Source organism: Caretta caretta, chromosome 5, assembly GCF_965140235.1.
Source record: "Caretta caretta isolate rCarCar2 chromosome 5, rCarCar1.hap1, whole genome shotgun sequence".
In the NCBI taxonomy this organism is placed as follows: Eukaryota; Metazoa; Chordata; order Testudines; family Cheloniidae; genus Caretta; species Caretta caretta.
Window position 1 is genome coordinate 130,400,894 of NC_134210.1, and position 26,268 is coordinate 130,427,161.

The following is a 26,268-nucleotide window of genomic DNA, read 5'->3' on the forward strand; positions in this document are numbered from 1 at the left end:
AGTCCCTGGCACCCCCAGCTTCTCTCCTGCTCCCCACATTACTCCTGTCTGCTCAGAGTTTCCTCTTCACTCCCTTCGCCGCAGAGTGGCAGCCATCTTCCTTAGGGAGGGCCTGGCTTTAGTCTGACTGGAAACAGCAGGGGGTAATGACTGTAGGGAATGGTGGGCAGCTTGACTTTAGCCCCATTCAAAGCAATGGGAGTTGGTGGCCATTCTGAATAAGGGAAAATTCATGAGCGGGAAGGTGGGAACCATGAGATCATGTATAGACTTGGACACCAGATATTGTGACCGGCAGTAAAACTGTGAGAATTGGTGGCACTGCAACCCCTACTGATCTACTACTCCAACCCAAAAACAAGGAAGAAAAGGGAGGAATAACACAACTCCCCAACAACAACAGAGGCAGAAGGGCAGCCAGATAAAAGACCCCTTGAGGGAGAGCTAGAGGCTGTGACTATGGGAGGAGTCTCCTGACATGAATGCCTAGCTCTTATACAGTGCTCTTCTTCAGCAGATCTCAAAGCGCTTCACAGTCTTTAATGTATTTAAAGGTGAGAGGTGGATGCAAATCACCTGGCCGCTGAATATGCGCAGCCAGACACCGGGGTGGTTAGAAGAACACAGCAGGAAGCGCTGCGCATGAGAGAGGCTTTGAAAACCAGTTTCGTGACTGGCCAGGGTACTGTGTGATACTTCTGTTTGTTTCTCCTTGATTCAAACCCGTCACCTTGGTTGCCTCTAAATTCCCTGTAAGCCACCTGCCCTCCCCCCTTTGATCACAGCTTGCTTGCAAAGGAAATAAAGTCACTATTGTTTAAAAAACATGTATTCTTTATTACTTGATTATAAAAATAGGGAGATAACTCACAAGGTAGCCCGGTTTGGGTGTGGGAGGAGGGTAGGAGGGAAGGAAAAGGCCACTTTAAAACTTGTTGAATGACAGCCTTCTGTTGCTTGGGCTGTCCACTGGGGTGGAGTGGTTGGGTGCCCGGAGCCTCCCCCTCCCCGCGTTCTTGGGCGTCTGGGTGAGGAGGCTATGGAACTTGGGGAGGATGGAGGGTGGTTAAACAGGGGCTTCAGTGGCAGTCTGTGATCCTGCTGCCATTCATGAACCTCCACCAGACGCCGGAACGTGTCCGTTTGATCCCGCAGTAGCCCCAGCGTTGCATCCCACCTCCTCTGATCTTCCTGCCACCACCTCTCCTCACGTTAATTGGCCGCTTTCCTGTACTCTGCTATTGTGTCCCTTCACACATTCTGCTGAGCTCTGTCAGTGCCGGACGACTGCATGAGCTCAGAGAACATTTCATCACTTGTGCGTTTTTTTCGCTGCCTTATCTGAGATAGCCTTTGGGATGGAGGAGGGAGGCTTGAAACATTTGCAGCTGCTGGAGACAAAAAAGGGAGTGAAGTATTTAAAAAGATACATTTTACAGAACAATGTCTATACTCTTTCATGATGAACAACACTATTCACATTACATAGCACATGTGATTTTGGTACAAGGTCGCATTTTGCATCTTATATTGAGTGCCTGCGGCTTTGGTGTTAGAGATCACACATGCAGTGCCGGGCAACAGAATTTGGCTTGCAGGCGGCCATGGTAAGCCATAGTCTTTCAGCTACTGCAACCTTGGCAACAGCAGCGCCCTCCTCTCCCATACCAAGCAAAGCCCATTGAGTTGGCCATTTAGTGCTGCGGTTTTCCTGTTAACGTGCAGCAGCAGAAACCAAACTAACTCCTCTTCCCCCATCCAATTCTCTGGAATGATTGCTTTACCCCTCACCGCACCGCGTGGCTGGTATCAGGGAAGATCCCTGCTAGCCAAACGCAAACGGCTCAGTGCCAATGGCCCCCGCCTCCCACCACGGGGCTAACTGTGGAGAGGATTTCTTTTCAGCCACAGGCAAACAGCCCAGTAGGAACAGCCACCTCTGAATATCTCCTTAAATTCCCCTATTTCAACCAGGTTACCATGAACGATATCACTCTCCTGAGGATAACACAGGGAGATAAAGAATGGATATTGCTTGAATGCCAGCAAACACTGAGACCATGCACTGCCAGGCTTTGTCATGCAATGATACCGGATTACTTGCTACTGGCATGGCATGGTAAAGTGTCCTACCATGGAGGATGGAATAAGGCTACTGTCCCCAGAAACCTTCTGCAAAGGCTTTTAGAGTACCTCCAGGAGAGCTTCATGGAGATGTCCCTGGAGGATTTCTGCTCCATCCCCAGGCACGTTAACAGACTTTTCCAGTGGCTGTACTGGCCACGAATGCATCCCAAGTCCTCAGGGCTACTTAATCATTAAAAAACACTTGCTTTTATAACATGTATTATATTTTAAAAGGTACACTCACCAGAGGTCCCTTCTCTGGCTTCATTGGGTTGGGAGGGTATTTCAGTCAGGGTGATAAAAAGATCCTGGCTGTCGGGGAGAACGGTGTGCTGTGTGCTCTCCTCAAGCTCGTCGTTGACCTCCTCCTCATCTTCCCTGTCCGCAAAATCCTCAGGCGTGGCGAAGAATACCCCATCATCAGAGTCCACGGACAGGAGTGGGGTAGTGGTGGTGGACCCCCCCAGAATTGCATGCAGCTCAGCGTAGAAGCGGCATGTCTGGGGCTCTGTCCCAGAGCGTCTGTTTGATTCTTTGGTTTTCTGGTATGCTTGTCTGAGCGCCTTAAGTTTCACGTGGCACTGTGTTGCGTCCCTGCTATAGCTTCTGTCCCTTATGGCCTCAGAGATGTTTTGGCATTTCGTCTTTTGGAACGTAGTTCTGATGGCACGGATTCCTCTCCCCATACAGCGATCAGATCCAGTACCTCCCGTTCGGTCCATGCTGGAGCTCTTTTTCGATTCTGGGACTGCATGGTCAACTGTGCTGATGAGCTCGCCTGGCCAAACAGAAAATGAGATTCAAAAGTTCCTGGGGCTTTTCCTGTACACCTAGCCAGTGCATCCAAATTCAGAGTGCTGTCCAGAGCAGTCACAATGATGCACTGTGGGATAGCTCCCAGAGGCCAATACCTTTGAATTGCGTCCACAGTAACCCTAATTCAAAACGGCGATGTCGATTTCAGTGCTAATCCCCTCATTGGGAAGAAGTATAGAAATTGGTTTTAAGAGCCCTTTATGTTGAAAAAAATGGCTTTGTTGTGTGGACTGGTGCATGGTTAATTCGATTTAACGCTACTAAATCCGACATAAACTCATAGTGTAGACCAGGCCTAAGAGACAGGATCTTGTATTGTGTCCATGTTAAGGAGATTAGAGAAAGGTTTAATTTACAATGTCTTTTGCTCAATATAAACTGATACTCTTTATATTCTCAAAGGTCTCTGTAAAAGACGGTTTGTGTGAATGAGGAATGCATGCATCAGGAAAAGATAAAGTGTGAAGGCCATTTTTATAGCCAGATGGTTAAGGAAGAAGGAGTGAAGAGACTTAACGACACCAAAGAACCATCAACGGGCATCCATAATGAAGGAAGGGCAGACTGACGACCCTGAGGTGAAGGCTGGCACCCCTAAAGACAGGACAATGATTAAATCAGAACCAGGAAAGGATGTACTGGACCACCCATTGACAATGTTTACATCAAAAGATACCCAATTAAGAAGTAACTGGTCACAAACTGACACAACAAAATCCATAGACTTCAACAGAGAAAAAAGACTATAAGAACAGGGTGCTTGGCCATGGGACTTTGGGTTTGTCTTGCCACTCTCCAGGAGCATTGGATCACGACTGACAAAGCCCTGCTCCCCTCTGCGACCAATCTGGCTGGCCACTAGATTGATCCAGACTCTGGACTGGTAACTATAAACATCGACTGGCAGGACTGGGTGCATGGGGTGTGTGTGTGTGTGTGTGTGATTGAAAAGTATATGTTAACTGTTGTATTCTCAACAAATGCGGCGTGCTGCCTTCTCCCCTATAAAGATCCCTTGTGCTTCTTATAAGTATAACACCAGCAGGGTGCTCAGGTGCTGGTATCAAACTGGTATCAGTGCAAAGTCCTGCCCTGAAGAGCGAACCAACAAAACAGTGTAGGAATGAAGGGGGTGGGCAGCCATGGAAACCAGTGCCTTTGCAAGGGGAAGCCGAGCCCAAGGCTGCTTGGCTGTGTTTTTTTCCCAAGAGATTTTTTATTTTAAAGGTGGAAATGAAAATGCTACCTAAAAGCATACCCAGCCTTAGATTATAGCTAGCAGGGAACCTCTGGTGCCAGGATTGTGTAAGGAGGAGGATCTAGGGTGACCAGATGTCCCAATTTTATAGGGACAGTCCTGATATTTGGGGCTTTTTCTTATATAGGAGCCTATTACCCCTCACTCCCTGTCCCGATTTTTCACACTTGCTATCCGGTCACCCTAGGAGGATCTGAGTGACCTGGGTGTGGCTAGGATGTGGGAATGGGGACTCCATAGTCCTGGTGCAGGAAATGACAAGGTGCTTGGGCTTTATGCAGGGGTCAGGTTGCAGGAGGTGAGGTAGAAAGATGGTAGTATTCCTCCCAGCTCGGCCCACCAAATAAACTCCTCTTGTCACAGAAGATTGAAAATATGTTCATGATGTTGCCGCTTGCCTTTCCTGGGCTCCTTGAGTGGCTCTCTCTTGCTGGGGCTTGAATATGCACATGGTCTCTGGGGCGCCTTGGTTCTGGATCTGTGGTGGGGGAGGAGATAAGTGATGATAACTCTGAAACAGCTCCCCTGGGGCACAGAAATGAGACATCACTCAGTAAATTGTGTAGCCCTATGCCTCTCCCTCACTTTCTTACATGGGGGATGAAATAGTTAACAGGGATACTTTAAATTATCCTCACTGGGCATCTGAGTTAACCCCTCAGTGAGATGCATGGGGAAAGTTTAGACCTCTCCGAGCGATTGTTCCAGGCTTGCTGCAGACTTCTCTCTGCTTTGGTTACTCGATTCACATTTTTGTGGTTTTCATTTTTTTTTAAAATGAAAACTTGAGATTCTGGAGAACAAGATACTAGCTTCGGAGAAGCGCTGGTATCTCATATGGGTGCATACTAGCTGTTTCTGAGCTGTTTTGTGGAGCTAATTACAGTGACGCTGGCTTTCTGAATATCTTCTTGGGCTGTTCCTGTGTGGAACTGATGGGAAGCTTTGTGTGTCCGTAAGGTCGTGGCTTGTTTTGTGGCATTTTACAGGAGAAAATTTTTGCTAAGAGGCAAGTTATTCAGTTAGACAGATAATCACCGGGGGGGGGGGGGGGAGGCTAACTTTTGGCTTGCAGGTTTAAAAAAAAGTCTTAGGCTAGGATTTCCAAGGAGCCTAAGGGAACTGAGAACTGAATTTAAATGGGATTTGGGTGCCTAACTCCCACGGGCTCCTTGGAAAAAAAACAATCCAGGGAATGCACCATCTTTTCCAAATCGTTTGGCGGGAGGAGACTCAGACCCAGTTTCTTTCAAAGTTTCTGCACAGTTTTCTCCATTCTCTCCTATTTTGGCTGGCAATGGGCCTGCTCTGTACCTTTAGAGATTCTTTCAGAATAACATCCTCCTGTTTTTGTTGGGTACCTGAAAATCTGTAATGGACAGGACTTCAAAGCTGTGCACAAGTGCTCTGGGAAATCGCTCAACATTGCACTTCCCTTACTGTAGCTCCTCTGGCAGTAGACATGGTGGGAGTGCTTTTGTAGGGGTTTTGCCACTGTTTTTAGCTAATCCTACTCAAAATATGTCTAGAAATGGTGGTGAAAAGCCTTGGCTGCTAACACCCATACCATGGCTACCATCAGAGAAGCTGCAACTGATGCTGGTATATTGGTGGAAGATTTCTCAGTCAGTTGTGGACAAGGCCTAAGAGCACAGGACATGCTTCTGATATCTGATTCAGGGAAATGTTGTAACCCTGTCTCGCATAAAGCTGAGAAAGCTTGCTGAAGTATTGACTCAATCTTTAGCATGAGGACAACATATAAGGTTTGATTAGAGCCTTGCAACTCATCTGTAACAGGATGAAGTTGAGGTTCTAATGTGATTGCAATATATCAGCTGTGATACACAAGGTTGGTTGTGCCTGGTATAATGCAGTTACCGCTGATAGTGTTGTCAGGTGTTCGGTTTTTGACTGGAAAGTTCGGTCATAAAGGCCAGAGTAACCGCAATCAGGTTCCCTGCCAAGAGGGCAGGAAGAGTCTGAAGGAGCAGGATCCTGGAGGAGCTGCTTTCTGCTCAGCTGCTGAGGGAGAGAAGTGGCTATCTGGCTACCAGACCCAGCTCCAGCATCTCCGTCAGAGAGGTAGGTGCCAGTACTACCTCTGCCTGGGAGGGGGGGATCCTGTCCACCCCACCTCTGCCCCACTGTATTCCTATCCCTGCCCCTTGTTCCGGGGACTGACTCCCCTTCCCCCCCCCACTGTGCCCCTGCCTCAGCTCCTCGCTCCAGGAGCCAACTCCTTCCTCCACCCTGCTGTGCCCCAATTGGGCAGGCAGGCAGGCTCCACGTCAGCTCCTCCCCACCTGGCTCTGCAGGCGGCAGGTGAGTCCCGGGACAGGGGGGAGTGAGTGACGTGGGGGAGGGGGAGCGAATGATGGAGGGAGATGGGTAGGGGAGTGAATGGGGAGCAGGGCCTGGAGAAGAGGTGGGGGTGGGACCCAGGGTGTCCAGTTTTCAGCAATTAGAAAGTTGGCAACCCTATTACTGCAGCGTACCTCTCAAGTCCCCCTTCCCCCCAGAAGCCCCTGTAACTCCTAGAGATCCCCTAACTAACCTGTGTTAAAGGAAGTCCAGAGGCTCCCTCATTCTGTTGCTTTGGGGTGGGCTTTAAGTGAGGGTCATCACCTTCTAATCCATCAGGGTCTCCAGGAGGCAAGAGCAGCGTGAGTCCCCATAGAGGAGCATAAGAGAGGACATATTCCCTCTCTGGCTGCAGTCACTGTTCCACATAGGGAGAGGTAGGTAGGGCCTCATTATCCCTTTCATGGTATCCAGAGAAACCTCAGCAGCTCTCTAGCAACCCTGCACCAGGGAAATGAAGCCCCTTAATTCCGAGAGTATAGTTGCGATGGCCTATGTTGATGCTATCTGCCTGTGTCTCGGTCTAGCGGTGACTGTCATCAGACAGAAGGTGTTTTCTCCATCTGCAGTAATGGGGTGGGGGTGCTAAGGTCCCTGGTTCCCAAGAAGAAATGGGGAGCAGCAGTAGACTGAGGGGTGTGAATGTTCCATCTGGATGTTCAACTTGGTCTCCAGGTGAACTTACAGGAGTTGCCTACTGTAGGGCTCTTTCCCCCTCTTTTATGTTCCTTTAATTATTCCATCAGCTGAATGTTGTATTCTATTTTGAAGATCACAGGCTAAATCTCACTCCATTTGCTTCTACATGGGTCTCTTACTGCTCTCCGGTAAGAGGGTCATTCTGAGAAAATGGAAAAGGATGACCTGTCTGCTCCATGAGGATTGGCTTTCTTAAATGGCCAACACTTTCTTGATGGAAAAGCTTTCATTTGCAGACAGTAATAATGATAAAATGTGGCCCTTCTGTGACAAGCTAATTGCAGGTACTGAATGAATTTGTCTTTTTATATTTAAGGGCCCTCAGGGATTGGCACATCACTAACCTCTGCAACAACTGGCTCCATGTGTAATGCTGCCTTGCGATTTTGATGTGAGGTTTATAATGTTTATATTTTTATGTATGTACATCTCCCCATCACTTGATTTTAATGTGACATTCGCAAATCACTGATTTCCTCTTGATCTGAAATTAGTTCAGCTGTTCACCTAATATACTTTCTCTGAAAATGCACGAGAACAGAATGGACTTTATATTTCATGTTCCATTTAAAGAACAATTGTGGTACCTAATATCTAAGAGCTGGGTTCTGCCACCCTTACTGCACGAGAAGTCTCATTGGTCTTGATTGTGACTTTGGCTATATCCTTGTGGAGCAGTAATTGAGTGCAGTGCTTCTACTACTCCCCAGTAGAGTATATAGGTAGGGAGTGAGCACAGCCTAAAATCTGTCCCCAACATATTAGCATAAACTAACAGCAAATTACGACCCCCGGGCTCCCAGAGGAGCAAGGGAGAAGCAGAGAAGGGAATGTGAGGCCTAAATTCCTAGGGGTTACTGTAATTTACAATATTATTTTTATGTGAGATTAGTGATGCTCGAAAAAAGGTTTAGGCCCTTGGATTCAGCTGAATAAACCTCGGCAAGTTGGAAATTGATTGGAATTTTCCCAAACTTTAAGACCTGGCCCCACCAAACCCTGAAACCCTTGCCTTAGAACCACTATCTCCCCACAGGTCCTGGCTCTCCCTTACTTCCTATGCTGTCTTGACAGGTGACGGCCTGGCAGTCTGCTAACCCTCCAGAAGTGGGATATCATCTCCAGTGAAAACTGGGAAGCTTCCTTCCCTCATCTGGTTCTTGATGTCTTCAGCCCATTCAAGGCATCATCTTCTGGGAATGTCCAGGCATCCTACTTACTTGTTCTGGTAAGACCAAGTAACACTTTGGTGGATCCCAAGTGACTTGCCTCTTTAGAATGTGTAAATCACTTTGATCTTAAACTCCAAAGTGCACTATAAGATTGTAAAATGTTGGAATATGCACAGTTGCCCTTTCCTTCAGCTGAGATTAGTGATTCTCCTGGGAATAAAGGAAGGGAATGATTTTCCATACTCAGGGATTTTACAGTTCCTCAGTGCGTTCTAGCTAAGTGAGAAGAAAATTCTTGTCACAGACGCATCTCCCAGTGGGGTGAATATACAGAAACTCATCTTGAACAGCTGCAGTCCCTGGTAAGTAACCTTCATTTTTTCTTTTTCATTAAGAAATGGGAAGCATGTAGCTCATTAATTTCAATATTAACTGTTTAAGGAGCAAGTTAATTTCACTCTGATCAAAGCATCCCCGTTTCTTGTGCTCCCTCATTTAGAGATGAGTCAGTATTTCCCCAATCTATGACTATTGTGTAGTTTGCATCCATTATAAAACGTGAGCAAAATTTAGCATAGTGATTCATTATTAGGCTACTGGGATAGGAATGAATCCTGAACAAGGAAAGAATATTGCTACATTGGTCTGTGACTAGATTGAGTGGAGCAAATTGAGAATCCAACTAAAAGGTTTTTTGCATAACATCTTCCATCCTGTCACCATGAAACTGTGCTGGGATTTTCTGTTTAGCATTGGGCAGCGCTAGTGGTCAATAACGTACGTATCCCTTTCGTGGCCTGCTCTCTTTTTGGTACAATGAGACTGTTTCTGGTGGAGCTCCATTGATTTCAATGGAGTTATTTTTGAATCCCATCACAGAGGTCAGAATCAGTCCCCCAGCTCTGCAGCTGGTGTCAGCCAGCTCACCGTCTCTCAGGACTCAGTTGTACACTTTTGACATAAAGATTATTGTTGTTCCTGCATTGGTTTTTATAAGCGTTCCGTAGGGGAAAAGCTTGCTTCAGTTCAGCTGGTTTCCTGTTGGCCATGGGCTAGATAGCCTCTTACATCTCAGCATTAGGTATTTCAGTTTTGAGGGCCTGAATTCAGGTTTCAGAGTAACAGCCGTGTTAGTCTGTATTCGCAAAAAGAAAAGGAGTACTTGTGGCAACTTAGAGACTAACCAATTTATTTGAGCATAAGCATCGGATGAAGTGAGCTGTAGCTCACGAAAGCTTATGCTCAAATAAATTGGTTAGTCTCTAAGGTGCCACAAGTCCTCCTTTTCTTTTTGAGGGCCTGAATGTGTTTTTAAATTAAAGTCGGAAAATGTTTGTTTTGGAGATGCACTTTGATGGCTTCTTCCTCTGAGCAATACAATTGCGCATAAATGAGGAAATTCATTGTGCCTTTGCTCAAGGGAGCTGGCTTTTCCCTATTTAGAGCCCTAATTAGAGTAATTAATCATTTCTGCTTTTGCTTTCTAAGCTTGCAGGCTAGAATATAGTCCACTCTTGTTCAGAGCAGAAATGTAAAAACTGGTTCTCCTTTACCTGATGCTTTGCCCGTGTTACTTCTACCAGCTTTTATACACTTTGAGAGCTAGCACTGAAACCATGAACAAGTTGAAATGACTGTCAAGGATGAAAATAGAGGAAATGGTCAAAGATCTCTGTTTTGTGGCTCTCGTTTGGATTTACGTCCCTTCTGATTTTAACTATCTCTGCTAGTTGGCTTGGTATCCCTTTTTTTCTTTTAAGATGAGCTTCTTTGGAAGTGGCACACCATTCATTGTGGTGTCAGAGGCTTTCTTTTATCTACCAAGAGTCAGCTAAGAAATTTCCACCAGAGAAGCATCATTTACCCAGGCCTTATCTGCAGAGTATCATTTTGAAGACTGCAGTTAATTCTGGCTTTGGACTTCATGACATTATCGAGGGCTACACAAGGACCTTGCAATCCAGGCCATGTTAAGGGACGGCACAGAGCTGTGCTGCCCCCAGAGGGGGATAGGGACTGACTTGTGAGTCATGATTCAGTCCCCGATTGTCCTGGGGAGAAATAAGCTGCAGGAGCCCCTTGCCTTGTATAATTTATTCCCCCTTTCCCACACTGATACAAATGCATTGCTGTGAGTGGAGCCAAACCTCTGCCCAGTCCTTGTTCCAGATTGCACAGGTGGCGACAATGTGGGTAGCCCATTCATTACAGAAGAGGATTCCTTGTACCCCCTTATTCCCCTGCACTGGGCGCTCAATTATGCCCACGATAAAGCCTGAAGGGATCTTGAGGCAACATTCCACGGACACTTCTAACAAATAGCCTGGTTTACGTTTAGGGAACAGTATGGTCAGAGACAACAAGAGAGCTTACGTCCTCTCTTTTACTATGGGCTAGATTGGGATACTCTTGCTCATGTTTGGTAAGCCCTTACTCCGTGAACAGTTGGGTTGATTTCATAGGGACATCACCTGGAACAATGTACTACTCCATATGAGTGAGAGTTCTGTAGGTTAGCCCTGAATATGTTTAAAAAAATGTGTGTGCATGAATATGATATCTGCCAGGAAAAAATTGCAAGTTAGAGTCAATCAGACGTAAGGTGAAGTTCTGAATACATTGTACAACAGAAAACCAGTTCTAGTAGTACATGCGACAGTGCGTTGAAATCCCCTGCTTTCCTAATATGTTTCCAATAGTTGTCAGGAAAATGTTGTGGAAGAAAATATCCATTTTCCTTTGGTGCATAGATGCCTTCCCAAAGCCATTCTAACCCTGGCCGGGTCCATATTCCCTGTAACGAAGAACTTTTTGAATCTGAGCTGTTGCTACTTTAAATAGCATTTTTATCTATTTTGCTGCTGTTGTCGAAAGAGTAATGGACTCCTGTAGTTTCAGCCCTGTTTGTGATTTTCATGCATAGATGCATTTGCTGGAACAAGGTCAGGACTGCTTTTGAGGTAAACCAGTGTGTGGGACTTTTCGACAGCATTACTCAGACTTAGAATGTCTGATCTTGCAGACCTAACACAGGTAAAACTCCCACAAACTTCAGGGGGATACATGAGACAATGGATGTTTGTAGATAGGTTTTTTTTAAAGAAACAAAAAACCTGTATAACTGCAGGATACTAGCAAGGCTTTCTCATGTCTTCTTCCTCTTTTCTATTTATTGTACCCCTGACTGATCCAATAATTTAATATACCATAGCATTCTCCCACCTGAGCACAGGAGAGGCAATGCACAAGCACAGTGTCGTCTTGACTCCATGTGTGTAGGGAATTCCTCTGGCAGTTGCTTGGCTGGGAGAGATTGAATAGACATTGTGAATCAAGACTGGTCTCCTGACTAATAACTCTCAGAAAGCAGTCAGTTTAGAGAGGAACACAGTGGCTAGAATACCTAGCTCCCATATAGAGGTGATGAAATCACTTCCATAGTGTTCACAGGGAGATGAGGACAGTAGCCTACCCACTCATCCTATCCACCGTTACTTGGCCTTAGGGAGGCCCTTTCCTCACTCCCACATGGTAGTTTTGTAGAAATCTCCATGGCTCCAGAACAAGAACCAGTTTCCCTTCTTCTACCTCTCCTCAGTATTGATGGGTCAAGTGTAGAACCTTGGCAATAAGGGGATAACACTCTTACAGTTACATAAAGCAGGGCCAGGATTTGACCCAAATTGCAGTGCTATCTCCTGGATTAATCACCACTTAACAGATATGCAAAACCAAACCATCCTGGGCATAGTAGCAGGTGGTCCATAAGCTTGGCCTGCTCAATGTACTTATATACCAGATGTTAGCATATAAATGTCATGAGTATGTATGACATCTCATGGGCAAGCCACAGCAATATGTTATACAGTATGTATAGGAACATGAAATCATTGTACATTAAAGCAATGTTCAGGATAAAACTTAGTACAAATTGTATCTCTTGGCAGCTCAGGGTAATGATCCAGGATTTCTTGGTGATGTAGAAGGGGAAGATGCCACTCCAGTCAAACTCTTTTAAATCAAATAATCCAGTTGCACAGTGTTGGCAGAAACCCCTTTCTGTTCCCTTCAGATGGCAACATAACATGTCAGAGGCAGAACGTGATTTCTCAGCAATGATCAGATGTTATGTCTCGGAGTTAGTTTCAATGTTAGTATCAGGATGGGTGCAAATCTGTTTATCAATATCCACCAAAGTTGCAACTAGGATTTCTTGCAAAATCACTTCTGCTGGTGAAGTGCAAGAACTTTTATCTGGTCTTCGACTTGGGCCTAAGAACAACAAGTGTGCTTTCTATTTCTTGGCCTGGATCTTTTCTACTGAGTGTTGGTTGCAAGAGCCATCACAGAAAACCCATCAACTCAACATCCTTCTCTTCATTTCGGATGCCCACAAAACACAGATTGGAGAATCACCTCTGGTTCTCTAAATCTTCTAGTTTTGTCTTTTAGAAAAGTTGTCCCATTTAGCACCTGTATATCTTCATTTGCTAATATTTCCCCTCCTCAGCATCATAAAAGTAGATCTTTCAACTGCTTGATCTGTTTCTGAAAATTACGGAATTTGCTGTTCATAGCACATGCTCAGCTCTTGAGAGCACTCATGGGTAATCAAAACATCCTAGAAACACTTAATAGCTTTCAACATATTTGCACTTCAGTTTCATCCCTTCTCCAGGACTCTAGCTAGACCATCTTCTGTCTGTTCCAGCAATTTCATGGTAATCCAGGAACGGTCAGATATTTGGAGGAGCAGGAGCATGGCAGAAATTCCATATGGATTTTTTTTGTGTGTGTGGGAGCACAATCCTCTTTTTTGCAGTATTTTCTCTTAGGAGAAGTTTGGTTCAAAATATATGTATAAATTAGCTGAAATTACATGCATCTACTCAAATCTTACATTTCCCTATGGACATCTTTGTAAGGTTATACATTTTAATCATGAATATATGATGATTAAATGCACCTCAGACATGTCTGCAGCCTGCAGGGAGCCCCTGTGCTGCTTTGGAAAGGACTGTCTCTTGCACCACTCCCTTCCCAGGCAGTGACTGACTGCCACAATTTGGGCCACATCAGGCCTGATCCTGCAAGGTACTGAGTTCCTTCCTATGACCTCAGTAGAATTAAGTGCACTCGGTATCTTGCAGGATTAAGCTAATATTTTCTCTAAATTTAAATACTTTTCCCTAAATTTAATAATTTAAACTCCTGAGGATTTAATTAGGTGAATCGAATTAGGATTTAAAGGTGGCTAAGGAGAAAATGCAAAGATTTCTAGCACCTTCTCTAAAATAAAGTCTTACGGTTTTTGAAAAGATTTCAAACGTGTGTGCTGAAAATACTCTCTTGGATATATTTCCCTATATCTAATGCAGATTCTCACTTAAAAACAATGATGGATCTAGAGCATGAAGTCCTCTTTCTCCAAAAATATCTGTACAACTTCCCCTCTTCACCCCACCCATCATGCCTTAACTCTGTTCTAGAGGGACCACATATAAGACTGTTTCAGCCTTCATGCCTTTCAAACCTTGACTGCTGATAAGAATAGCAAGATTGACAACTGTGGTAGTGACTTTTATGGTGTTCAGTAGACATCTGTCCCCTAGGAACAGGACTGAGACTACTGACTTATTCACAAAGACTCTCAGACATAAAAAACAACAACTACTAGACATTACCAAACTGGATCACCATAGAATCAAATCTGGAAGTGACACACCAGCTACTTCTATGATCAATCCTCCCTTGAGGCAATCTCTGGGCCATCTACACAATTTTGATCCTTCAGTTCTCTCCATTTCCCATAATACATATGAGCTTACAAATAGGCAGCATGCTGCCAGTGATACTTTATATGATATTTTAATAGAAACATATTTTTCTCCTATAAATCTAATGAGATCTTTCAAATATCTGAAACTCAGCATAGGACTATTGGGCCAAATCTTTAAGCCTTTAATCATTACTCCAGGATAAACCCATTGAAGTCCATAAAGATTTGTCCTGAAGGGAATGAAAAGGGGACTTCAGGATTTGGTCTGTTGTAAATGAGATATACACCCATGACAGGGCAATTACCACATCCAAAACTGTCATGCTTCAGTCTCAGGGTCAGTGAACTATGAGGCTATACACAGAGTTCTAATATTACATGATTTGCTCTGCCTGAATATCGGGTGAAATGTATCCCTGTGCAGAGGACCGGCACAGGCACCACTTAAACTCTATATTGAGAGCATAAGTTGTGCATAGGTCTTGTGTTTGTCCCTCTGCACTGCGGTGAATTTCACCCAGAGATGGCATATGCAGCACAATGGTCTCCACCTTGATACTGTAATAGCAAGAACATACCAAAGCAATGCAAACGAATGATGAGCTTTAATTCCTCTCAGTGACAGTGTGTTGGTTCAGGGGCGCTTTCTGAACTCAGTGCAATTTAAACTGAATTGTTGCAACATATTCATTAGATGGGGAATTTCATATAACATTGCACTGGTCTTTCTGGACCCCATTTTATAAATGCTAAGTTATGAGTTTCAGTACCACAGTGATTTTGTAGAGTATGTGTTTAGTCATGTACAAGAGCAACTTTTTGAGGTTAAATGGCCATTTAGAAAAAAATAAAGTTTTAAAATGGCGAGTCTACAGTAAGAATTCAATCTTATTCTCCCATACTAAATTTAAAAGGAGTTAATAGCCTGTATTAAGGAGAGAGACCGTAGTTGTGCTCGAAGAATTTCATTATATACAATTTTTAAAAAATAGAACTCGTTTGGGCATTTAAATAATAAAAAGGCATCCAAAAACCTCTGAATGCTCTATAACTAAAAATATTGGTTAACTTACTTAAGTAGATTTTAATTCAAAGCAGGGCTAATGGGGAGGGGAGGATAGCTCAGTGGCTTGAGCATTGGCCTGCTAAACCCAGGGTTGTGAGTTCAGCCCTTGAGGGGGCCATTTAGGGATCTAGAGCAAAAAAATTGGGGCTTGGTCCTGCTTTGAGCAGGGGGTTGGACTAGATGACCTCCTGAGGTCCCTGCCAACCCTGATATTCTATGATTCTAATAAATATAATGCCAGTTTTCCACCTGATGCTCAGTATAAATCCCTGAAAACATACTTTGTCCTGGAAATTGCAACTAAATATTATTTTGAGTAGCAATGTTAGGTATTACTATAAGACAAGAAGGAAAGATGAAATGAAGAGCATTAGGCTTTTCTTATAGGATATGCTGTGCTTTAAAACATATTTTATTGATCCTAAAATTACAATCTCAATTATTTGACATTTTTGTTGAGGATCAATCTCAGATTAAATGGCAAAATGGAGAAAAGGTTTTCATATGTACTAAGTCCAAACCCAGAAACAGATTGCCCTCATCACATTAACTTTTTTTTTTAGAAACCTTTTCTGATGATTAAACATTACATTTGAAATATATCTAAGTTATACCAGTCACCATAGTGCCTTTTGGTGAACCAAAGAAGTCCTATAGTGAAATCAAACTTAGAGTATGAACTGTACTAGTTTAATAAAAATTTCTTTTAGCATCAAATGCTCTTTCTTTTTTAATTTACATTTATTCTGTCTGTCAATTACAATGCAAAATATAGTAACTTAGTTAAGCAAGATGTTGGAGTGTGTGAAAATCATTCATCTGAATTACTAATAGGCTGGTGGCATTTTCTTTTCACACAGAGGCCCAATTCTGCTCCGGCCGAAGACAATGGGCCTGATTCTCCACTGTCTTGTTCCTTTTTTGGTCACTTACACCTGCGAAAAGGCATTGGAAAATGGAGGTGAAATGCTGCAAGTTCAGTAGCATTCACACCCACTTTATATCACCTTTGCACAGATGTGACTAAACAAAGTGTAAAGCAGTGGCTGATCAGGCGCAATGGGAGTGTTGCCATGGTCTTCAATTAAAGCAAGACTGGGACCTAAATGAGTGTGTATGTATGGATACACGTGTTAACAATATTTGTGTGGTTTTTTCCCTTGTTTTATTATGTTTATGGAATAAAATCCTGTAAGGTAGTTAACCCCCCCTCCCCCCCAGTGACCTATATCAGATTTGCTTTTGCATTTACTCTGTCAATTACATGACATATGGGATATAATTTTAAAAAGATTGGGTAGCATGAGCCCTCTAATGTAATTAACCTAAAATTCTAATACTACACCAGCCTATTTCCATTTGGGCAGAATACTATATATACACTCGAACATTATTGCTCAATCTATATAATAATGGTTTTCAAAATTACTGAAAATGGCTCCATGACACTTGGATCACGCTTGTGAAGCTTCTTCTTGTACTTTGTATTTATAAGTTTCTTCTCACTGAGAAATAAATACATTTGCGTTTTACCATAAAAGTTAGTCACCTGATACCTGAAACATTTGCATACCATCTTTAAGAAAACATGGCTTGTTTGGTCAACTTGCCTGCCTAATTTTATATGTATAAAAAATGTGTGACACCATGTTACTTTCTTCACACTTCTGTTGATACAAATAATACATATCTGAGAGCTAATATTTCATGCTGCATCTTATCTGTTGTGCCAGAAGACTAATATATTGTTTTACACATGTATTATGTGGAGTAGCTAGAATCATTTGTGCTGACTCCTACTCCCACTGAAGTCAATGGCAAAACTCCCATTAACTTCAGTAGTAGTTGGATTTAGATTGTTTTTCCGGCATGTTTTCCATCACTAAATTAAACTATTAGTAGGGGAAAAAGCCCAAGTGAAGAAAGATATGAATTTAGGAAGTAGCTGATCCACAAACAATGTTTAAACATAATGGCATTCTGAAAAGATAATATTTAAATAACACAACAAAAAAGTGAATTTAACAATCTTTTAAAATTTTGAGTTTAAAGTTATGTTATATTTAAACTTGAGTGTAATAGGTAGCTTTCTTGACTTTCCATTTATTTCCCTGAGCACTGGTCTTTGGAACAACTGGAGTTTCAGACTTATCTAATTTTATGAACCCTAAAATATTGGTATTTCCTGTTAAAAATCAATTTCTTAAAGTTTTTAAAAAATTCCATTGTATAGCCAAGATTTTAAAAATAGACACCTGCCGTTAACCTTCTAAATCTCTATTTAGCCATTTCAAGTAATGGCCTAACTTTTAAAAGTACTCAGCACCCAGCAATTCCCCTTTAAATTCAGTGAGTGGCTGGGTGCTCAGCATTTTTGCTAATCAAGCCACTTATTCAGGAGCCTAAATAAGGATTTAGCATCCTTCCTTCAGTTACCCATTTTGTAAAAAAATAAAATAAAAAATAAACCATCAAAAACAAAAAACTAAACCCCACAACCTTGGCTCTATTATATAAAATATGAAATTTTTGGCTAAATCAGCACTGTATGTAAGGACTACAGGATTGGGTTTAAAGGGGGTGAAATTTTCCCCTTGTGCAGAGGGCCAGCATAAAGCCTATTTTGAAGACTTAAGTAGGACTTAAACAGGGCTTTGTGCTGGCCTTCTCCACAGGATAAAATTTCAGCCAAATGAAAAGCACTGTATCACTAGACTTCCACAATTTAGAATTACTTGGCAAACTTGGAATAGTTGCATTTGATTCCATATCTAGAGTAAAGATTTGTTATGTGATTCATAGATACAGTTTATTTTAAAAAGACTTCTAAGGCATTCTGCATTTTAGGCAATACAAAGTGTGCAAATCAAAATGCTTTAGAAAACAAAATAGTGCAGAGAGGCAGCAACATTTTTAGGCTAAAATGTGCTTTTACTGAGTCTAAGGCTGTACATTACTTTTCTCTTGGCTTCTTAACATTTAAAAATAACTTTGTCCCCCACAAAAATATGCCATAATTCTGTTTTCCTGCAACTACCTCTTCCTCCTACTATCTAATACACTGACATTACACAGTAGGTTCCAAAATGAGGATTAACAGAAGGGTTCTTATTTGTATAGGATTCCATTTTAATACATGCTAATTGAAAAAAGAGGTGGGAGGCCACCATCTGAAGTGTGCCTTGTTTGTTCTTTGGGCAACATTACTTAAGCCTTCACCTTTTCTGTGCAACAAAAAAATACCCCATAGTTGTTTTCCTTAATTATTACTTTCTCCTGCTATCTGATAAATTGACATCCCACAACAGGCTGCTAAATGAGGATTAATAGTTTCTTATTTTTGGCTGGAATCCTTTTTAAATGTGTCTGTATTTGCTAACTTTTGTAAATTAATCTAATTTTTTTTCTTTGCTCTCTGTGCATTAAATTACGCTTTCCACTTTTATTCTCCAGGTTTAGTGGGAATTTTAAGTGTGATTCTGAAAACGTGTTTGGAAGGTGTGTTTGTACAACTTCTCCTTTAGAACTGTGGCAATTACATCAATTAAGGCTGTTTAAAGTATATATTTTAAAATAAACTTTAATATTCAAGCTTACCAGATTGATGAATTTATAACAGTACGATGAAATTCTTTACAAGAGAAACTATATAGTTGTACAAAATTAAACTTGTGTAAAACAAAAATGACCCCTGCCTCGCATTAAAAACACAGAACTTGTTTACAAAAAGGAATGTAGGTGACATTTGGACTTCCTTTTAATTGCTATATCCCAATAACATCTCAATTATTTTAGTAAAGTGATTAATTTTAGATTGCAATGAATCTACCAAACCTTTTCGCTGTAGGCTTTCGAAAGCTTTTACAGTAAGAAGTTAACAACAAAAGCAGGCACATTAGTGTACAAAAATGTTGCTGTTTCCTTTTCCTTTTGAAAGTGCAGGGGGGGTTTAATGTGCACCCTACCAGACCCAACACAGGGTTTAATTCTCACTACATTTTAAATAGAATTTAAATCTTCAAGAAAGTGTAAACATAAGAATTTCCCCAAACAGCTGTGGTAAACATTACAGGAACGTCTTTTCGTTGTTAAAAATTTCTCTGTTTGAGAAGTAAAGAAGCTTCCTTACACTTTTCCCCTTACCCTGGCTGGTTATCATAAATGGTATACTTTTGTACCGTTTTAAAGCTGAAGAAAAGACTATGATGATGATTCACTTAAAAAAAAATTGGCCAAAGAGACATCAGGACGGGAAGAACCAACTCCTAAATGGTTCTTGTCCAGCCTTTTAAAACTTGATCTTGATATTTAGCAGACAAGACAGATGAAAAAGTCCAGCAGGCAGAACCATGATAGTGAAAAATGTACTAGTGGGATTGCTCGGTCACGCCCCAGCCTTCTTCACCAGCAGGAGCAGCGGACGGTGGGGCTCTGGTCAGGGTCTCACGAAATGCAGTGATGGAGCTCGAGGGTGCGGGAGACTGAGGCTGATCTTTTGCAAGGCGCTTAGCCGCAGCGGGCGTTAGCGCGGAGAGACGAGGGACGCACGCTTCTTGCGCGGGCCGATGAGGTGAAGAGAGGGGGCTGATGCTGCCCAGGGTATGTCCCCCAAAAGCTGTGGCGGGGGCTGCCTGGTGCCAGCGGCTGATTGTCAGCGCAGGTGCGGTTCCCTGGGGCCGGCCCCTCGCTAGCTGCTGTTGGCGCAGGGCTCCCCGGGGTAGATCTCCTCATAGGCCGGGGGCTGCTCGTGGGGCAGCGGGTAGCAATAGGGGTAGGAAGGGTTGAGCTCGGGGTCCATGGGCGAGTAGCCGGGCAGCTCCAGGGAAGGGTGCCCGCCGCAGTGCACCTCCACGCCGGCCTCGTCGAACACGTGGAAGACGCCCACGTTGATGTAGGAGACTGCCTGGAAGGGGCAGTCGGCGGGGGACAGCTCGGGCTCCTCGCTGGAGAAGATGGAGCCCTGGCTCGGCCGCGGCGCCCGCCGCCCGCCCGCTCCCCCGCCTCCGCCCCGCCGCCGCCTCCGTCTCCTCCCGCCAGGCGCCGGCCGCTGCTGCTGGCGGCGGCGCTGCCGGCGGAGCCCGCGCTGCTGGGCCGCCTTGTAGTTGCGGACTAGCAGCAGGCTGAGCAGGCCCAGCAGGCACTCCAGCGCGTTGAAGACGGTGGAGAGCACCAAGCCGCGCTGGTAGTCCCGCAGCTTCTGGCAGCGCAGCGCCGCGCTCGCCGCCCGCGGGCCGCCGCCGCCGAGGGCCGGGCCGCAGTAGTGCGAGTACTTCCTCTCCACCAGCGACACCGTGTCGCCGTCGATGACGGCCCCGGCGAAGGCGCTCAGCACGCCCAGCATGAAGACCAGCACGCCCAGCAGCAGGAAGTTCTGCCGGCCCCCCGGCGGCGCCGCCTCGCCGCCCCCGCCCGCCGCCGCGGGCTGCTGCCCCCCGGCCGCCTCCCCCTCCGGCGGGCGGCAGCAGAGCAGCGCCGAGCCCAGCAGCGAGAGGCCGGCGGCCAGCAGCAGCCCCGAGTAGAAGGCGCCGGCGGCGGTGCCCAGGCGGAAGGGCTCCCCCTTGAGCTCCGAGCCCAGCGAGAAGCACTTGAGGCCCACGGCGGCGGCGCTGAGCGCGCAGGCGAGCAGGAGGCAGCTGGAGAGCGCGGCGCAGGCTCCCCGGACACTCCACTTCATCCTCCGCTGCCCCACCGCCTCCTCCGGCCTCCCCCTGCCTGCCTCGCCGCCTCCTCCTTCCTCCGCCGCCTCCGCCTCATCCTCCCGTGTCCTCCGGGGCGGCGGCCCTTCCCGGCGAGGCGGCCGCCGCGCAGCGCGGGGACATGGTGGCGAGGGGGACCCGCAGCTCTCCAAACGCGCCGCCGCTGCAGCCTCCGCTCCGCAGGCAGCCGCCGGCCTCAGTGAGCCAGGCGCAGCTCGCACACACACTCCCCTCCTCCTGCCCGCCCTCCCTGCCGCCCTCCCTTATCGCGGCTGCTCCCGCTCCCCGCCGCGGCTGCTGGGAGGCGATTAATAATTGATGGCAACCGCCCGGCTGCCGGAGCCGGGGCGAGGAGCGCAGCCGGGCGCGGGCGGGAGGGTGACCTCTTGTTGCTCAGCCTGCCGAGCCGCGAGCCCCAGCCCCCGGCGGGCACACGGCACCCGCAGCAGAGGGACGGTGAAAAGCCTGGCCAGGGCCAATGGCAGGAGGGATGAGATTGGGGCTGGGGGTGTTAGTCTTCAACCCCCCCGCCCCCCTCTGCCGGTGAGGTCACCTGCAGAGAGGAAGGAACAGGGCATCGCCCCCGCAGTGCCCTGCCCTGGCCGCCCCCGCCTCTCCCCATGGTGGTGCCAAGGCTGCCCTGCCCCAGAGGGCGGCACTACGGTTCCTTGCAGCAAAGCGGAGAGACAGGGGAAAAACCAGGAGCTGGCGACCGTGATTTATCATCGCCCCCCCCCCCCTTGCTGCTAATATTGGCAGGGTCCTTAAATTCCTTCCTCTTACCTGCTCGTGGAGGGGAAGGAGGGATGGTTTCGGGTGATCTCACTGCATTGTGCAAGTTATTTTCATACAAGCTGCTGGCATTTTTAGTACGGAATCCACAAGGCAGTGGAAGGGGGTTTCACAAGCGAGGCTGGATCATTGAAGCATCTCTGAATAACAGTGAAAGGGACGGAGTGGGGAGGGGAGAGACTTCGGGAGGGTTTGTGTGATTGAAAAGTTTAGCACAGTGGTAGCGTGACTTAGGATGCGCCCGCACAGACACATTTATCTCCCGACTCTGACAGGGTTCAGGGCTGAAGGCAGGAAATCAAATACATCCCCCTGGGAAAGGGAATGCAATCTCACAGCAGAACGGGGAGCCACATTCATCCGCCTGCAAGTGGCATGGAGCGGTGCGGTGTAGCTCTGTGGGTCCCAGCATCTTAGAGAGTCAAGGTGGGCGAGGTTTTGCTTGGACCCACCTTTTACTGGACCAACTTCTGCTGGTGAGAGAGACGCTTTCCACCTGCACCCAGCTCCCGCCTGTAATTGCTGCGGACCCCCCCCCCCATCGGAGGAACTCAGCTAAAGCGAGGGCGAGCAGCGTGTGGGACCCCGCTGGAAGTCAGAGGCACGCGATTGCCTGCGCTCAGTGTCCGCTCGGAGTGATGTGGGGTCTCCGGCTACATTGCTGGGTCCTTTGGCTGTTCGCGCCTTTGCTTTGCTGCCAACGAACTAGGTGCAGACCTGTTTTATCACCAGCGTTGATTACGTTAGGCGGTGCTTTTCAAAAGGCACAGACATTATAGGGGACCGGCTACACTCCTAGCCCCTCCCCCCGAAATCATCAAACGATCCGCTCCCATGTCCCTAAGGCTCGCGGCACATCCCCGGAGCGGCTCGAAGACGTGCCGAGCTGCGATGGGTGGAGGGATGAGGAGCTGCGGAGAATAGCAATGTGGGCTGCTTGCATGCCTGTTGCTCCAGCTGCTCCCGAGCTGCCTGCTTGCTGCACGCACCGGGCTGCGTCTTTCGGGCCAGGGAGGAGGCGTGGGAGAGCGGCTGAGTGGGTGTGGGAGGGGACCGGGACCGGACCGGTGCTTGTAACGATTGCATTGGAAGGGTGTTTCCGCCGGGTGTGGGAGGCGGCTCTGGGGTTCACACCCGCACGCCTGGGAAGGCAAAGTTCTGTCCGCCGACTGCTCCCGGCCTCCGGCCCCCTGCGCTCCGCATCGCCCTGCGGATTAACGTCCCGTGCAGCTCCAGCCCCAGCCGTCCGCCCTGCAGCGCGCTGTCCCCTCCGTACTCCCGGCGGCGAAGTGGGCAGAGGATGATGCACCTGCTGCGGCCATTGGAAGAGGGGCTATGTGCAAACCATCTGCGTGCCCATGCTCCGCCGGAAACATGCACGGTCTCACCCTCTGGCTTCCCAGCAGCCCTGGGGGTGTTGGGGGCGGAGCGGTGTCAGCTACCCCCCAGCTGATCTGGAGGCTGCATTTTGCCGGACCCGTTGTAGTGAAACACCTCGCTCCCTGCGAATTTCCCAGGCGCAGGCAGCCTGGCCAGCCCGGTGTGAAAAGACGCAGCGGGTGGCAACGCTCCTCTCCTTTCCACTGATCCACACCAGCGAGGGGGAGGGAGGGATGGAGGTGAGGCGCTACAGCAACATTGTGCTGTCCTGACTCAGGCAAAAGTCAAACCGTTCTGCAGGCGGCGTCAGACCCGTTATGTGAGCCCCAAGAGATTGGTGGGACTTTTTCTTTTAAAAAAGCCTCGGAATGCGTGTATGTTCCCCAGCACAGTGCAAGCTGCTAAAACACACCGCTTTGCCTGGCTGATGGGTGCCCTCAACTAGCCTGGTCTGCTGTCTTGATTTTTGCATTTCATTTTGGGGGCTTTCCAGGAATAGCGATTGTGCAAGATCCTCCTTTGGGTTTGGGTTTGGTTTTGTTCTCATGGCATTTTGAGAGCGCCCCCCTGCCTGTAGAATACTTTAACAACACTTGGGGGCAAGGGGTGGTCCAAAAGCCTCTAAGTGCCTAATTAATTTTAAGTGGGACTTGTACTCCTAAATTACTTAGGGCCCGATTTCCAAAGGGGTTTAGGCACCTAAAAGCAGCAAGGTACCTACTGGGGTTTGCAAAAGCGACGTGTGTGTTTAAAGCCCACTGAAATCCCTCTAGGTGCTTGCTGCATCCTTAGGCATGTAAATACCTTGGAAAAGTGCACTCTATATCTTCCCATCTCCTAAAATGGCAATGCACGCTACCTGCACAATATTACATAACTGTAGCACTCAACTGCTGAGGTCCCTACCCAGAATGTCAAAGGGATTTGAGTGCCTAACACCCATTGAAATCAACAGGAGTGAGGGGCCTAAATACTTTTGAAGAGCTGGGCCCTTGTGTCTGGTGAAGCCTGAGCACCGTCTTGTAACACACAGTCCAAACTCCCCATCCATCCAGCAGATGCAGGGAAATGGGAAATGGTCTCTCCATGTGTGGGAAAGGAACTGCATCTAGTAGGAATTTATCACCTAATGAACTAATTGCAGTTACAATGGACAAGGCTTTACTCAGTGACACATGACACAAATATTCCTATTTAAATAGGACAGAAATATAGAATTTGTATCTTATTGTTAGGAGCTTAACAAGATTCAGTAAAGGGTCAGCTGTTCATATTAATAGTTAGAACATTCACAGTTACATTAGATAAATTAAAAAAAATTATGCTTAGGGAAGAAACTTCCACTGGAGACACATTGGAGTTTCTTGTACCTTCTGAAGCATCTGGTTCTAGCCACTATCAGAGACAAGATAAGGATCCACTGATCTGGCAATTCCTATGTTTCTGCGGCCATCCCACCCTTTCTGTCTTGTTCGTTTAGACCGTAAACTTTTCAGGGAAAGAACAATCTCTCGCTATGTGTTTGTGCTGTGCCTTGCACACTGGGGGCCACAATCTCCACTGGCACCCGTTCCACATTGTTTATTTCAGAATCATGCATGAGGCAGGACTGACAAACACAAGTTTAAGCATTAACAACATTGGTAATGCACCTATTTCCTGCTGGGCAACTGGCTACTACTGACCTTCTCCCACACGGTCCCTGCCGAATCCTCCCCAAAATGTCTGGGGACCTTCCGAGCACCAGACTCAATAGGCCAGGCTAGGAATTCCACTACCAAAAGAACAAATGCTTACTTTATTATTCACCAGTCTCTAGGGTTTCGGTGTTGCTCTGTGTTAGCAGAATTTCCCTTGTAGTTATTTAGCACACTGCAGTTTCACACACAGAGGGCTAGAGGAGAGAATACATACAGTAAGGTCATTAATAAATTCCCCCATCTCCTGTTCAACTCTCTTTGGGTTAAATCTCTGGGAATGCAGTAATAATACTATTCAATTAATAATAATAGTAATAAGACCTAGTACTTTACTTTTTCTGCACAAATATCCCCCAAATCGGTACCTTACATTGACCACCTGCCCTCTCTTACTCACGGGCATCACTAGGAAAGCAAACAAACCCTAGGATGCTACTAAACTAGGAAAAGGTGAAATAGTTACAAACTGCTTTGGTCTGAAGAACCACAGTTGGATCATCTAGGCCTGGTACCTAGATGGTACATGAAAGTAAATGAAAAAACTCTCATTGACTTTATTGGGCTTAGATCAGGTCCATTGGTTGAAAGGATGGTCTTGTGGTTAGAACATAGGACTTGGAGATAGGAAATATGGGTGCTGTTCCCAGCTATGCAACAGGTTTTCTATGTACCCATAGGGCATGTTATTTAGGATCAAATCCTGCCTCTACCTTTCTCTTCGTGGCCAGCCCCTGGCAGCAGAATCAGTATTCAGTTTTGTGAAGGAAGGATGCCTTGTGCAGCCACTCTTGCAGAAACTAGCCCAGTTGAGTGGCAGCTCCATGTGTGTCAGTTCACAGCAGGGAAGAGGGAGGCGGCCTGGGAAGGATCTGGGGTGGGTCTTGCCCTCCTGCAAAGAAAGGCTGGTGGGCCTATGGAGGTTGCTCAGGCTAGAGTGACTTGGTGGTGGAATCTTTTCCCTAGTGCGCTCAGCTGGGTATTTGTACCGGGTGCGGGCTCCAGGGTGGGGCCAGAAATAAGGAGTTCAGGGTGTGGAAGAGTGTGTGTGTGTGGGGGGGTGCGGGCTCTGGCTGGGGGTGCTGCAGCTGGGGTTGGGCTGGGGACGAGGGGTTTGGGGTGCAGGAGGGTGCTCTGGGCTGGGATCGAGGGGTTTGGTGGGTGGGAGGGGGATCAGGGCTGGGGCAGGGGGGTGGGAAGAGGATCAGGGGGGCAGGAAGCGCGACATGTCCCTTCTCCGGCTCCTATGTGGAGGCGCAGCCAGGCAGCTCTGCATGCTGCCCCATCCGCAGGCATTGCTCCTGCAGTTCCCATTGGAGCGCCGGAGGGGGTCATTGGAGTGGGGCCATTGGAGCATGAAGGAGCCGGATGGGGGCCATGCCGCTGCTTCCCGGAGTAGCATGAAGCGCCCCCTGACCCTGC

The 26,268-nt window shown here is 46.6% G+C and overlaps 2 protein-coding genes across 2 annotated transcripts; both read right to left on the minus strand.

Moving 5' to 3' along the window:
- Positions 1-846: 846 nt before the first annotated feature.
- LOC125637247 (uncharacterized) lies at positions 847-21,875 on the minus strand. Its single transcript, XM_075128898.1, has 3 exons — positions 21,761-21,875; positions 2,372-2,905; positions 847-1,391 (listed from the first exon to the last, which is right to left on the minus strand). Exons 2-3 carry the CDS (start codon positions 2,847-2,849, stop codon positions 1,252-1,254), a joined length of 618 nt encoding a protein of 205 aa, XP_074984999.1. The 5' UTR covers positions 2,850-2,905; positions 21,761-21,875; the 3' UTR covers positions 847-1,251.
- On the minus strand, positions 15,673-21,226 carry TMEM271 (transmembrane protein 271). Its single transcript, XM_048851488.2, has one exon. It carries the CDS (start codon positions 20,953-20,955, stop codon positions 19,969-19,971), a length of 987 nt encoding a protein of 328 aa, XP_048707445.1. The 5' UTR covers positions 20,956-21,226; the 3' UTR covers positions 15,673-19,968.
- Positions 21,876-26,268: the final 4,393 nt, after the last annotated feature.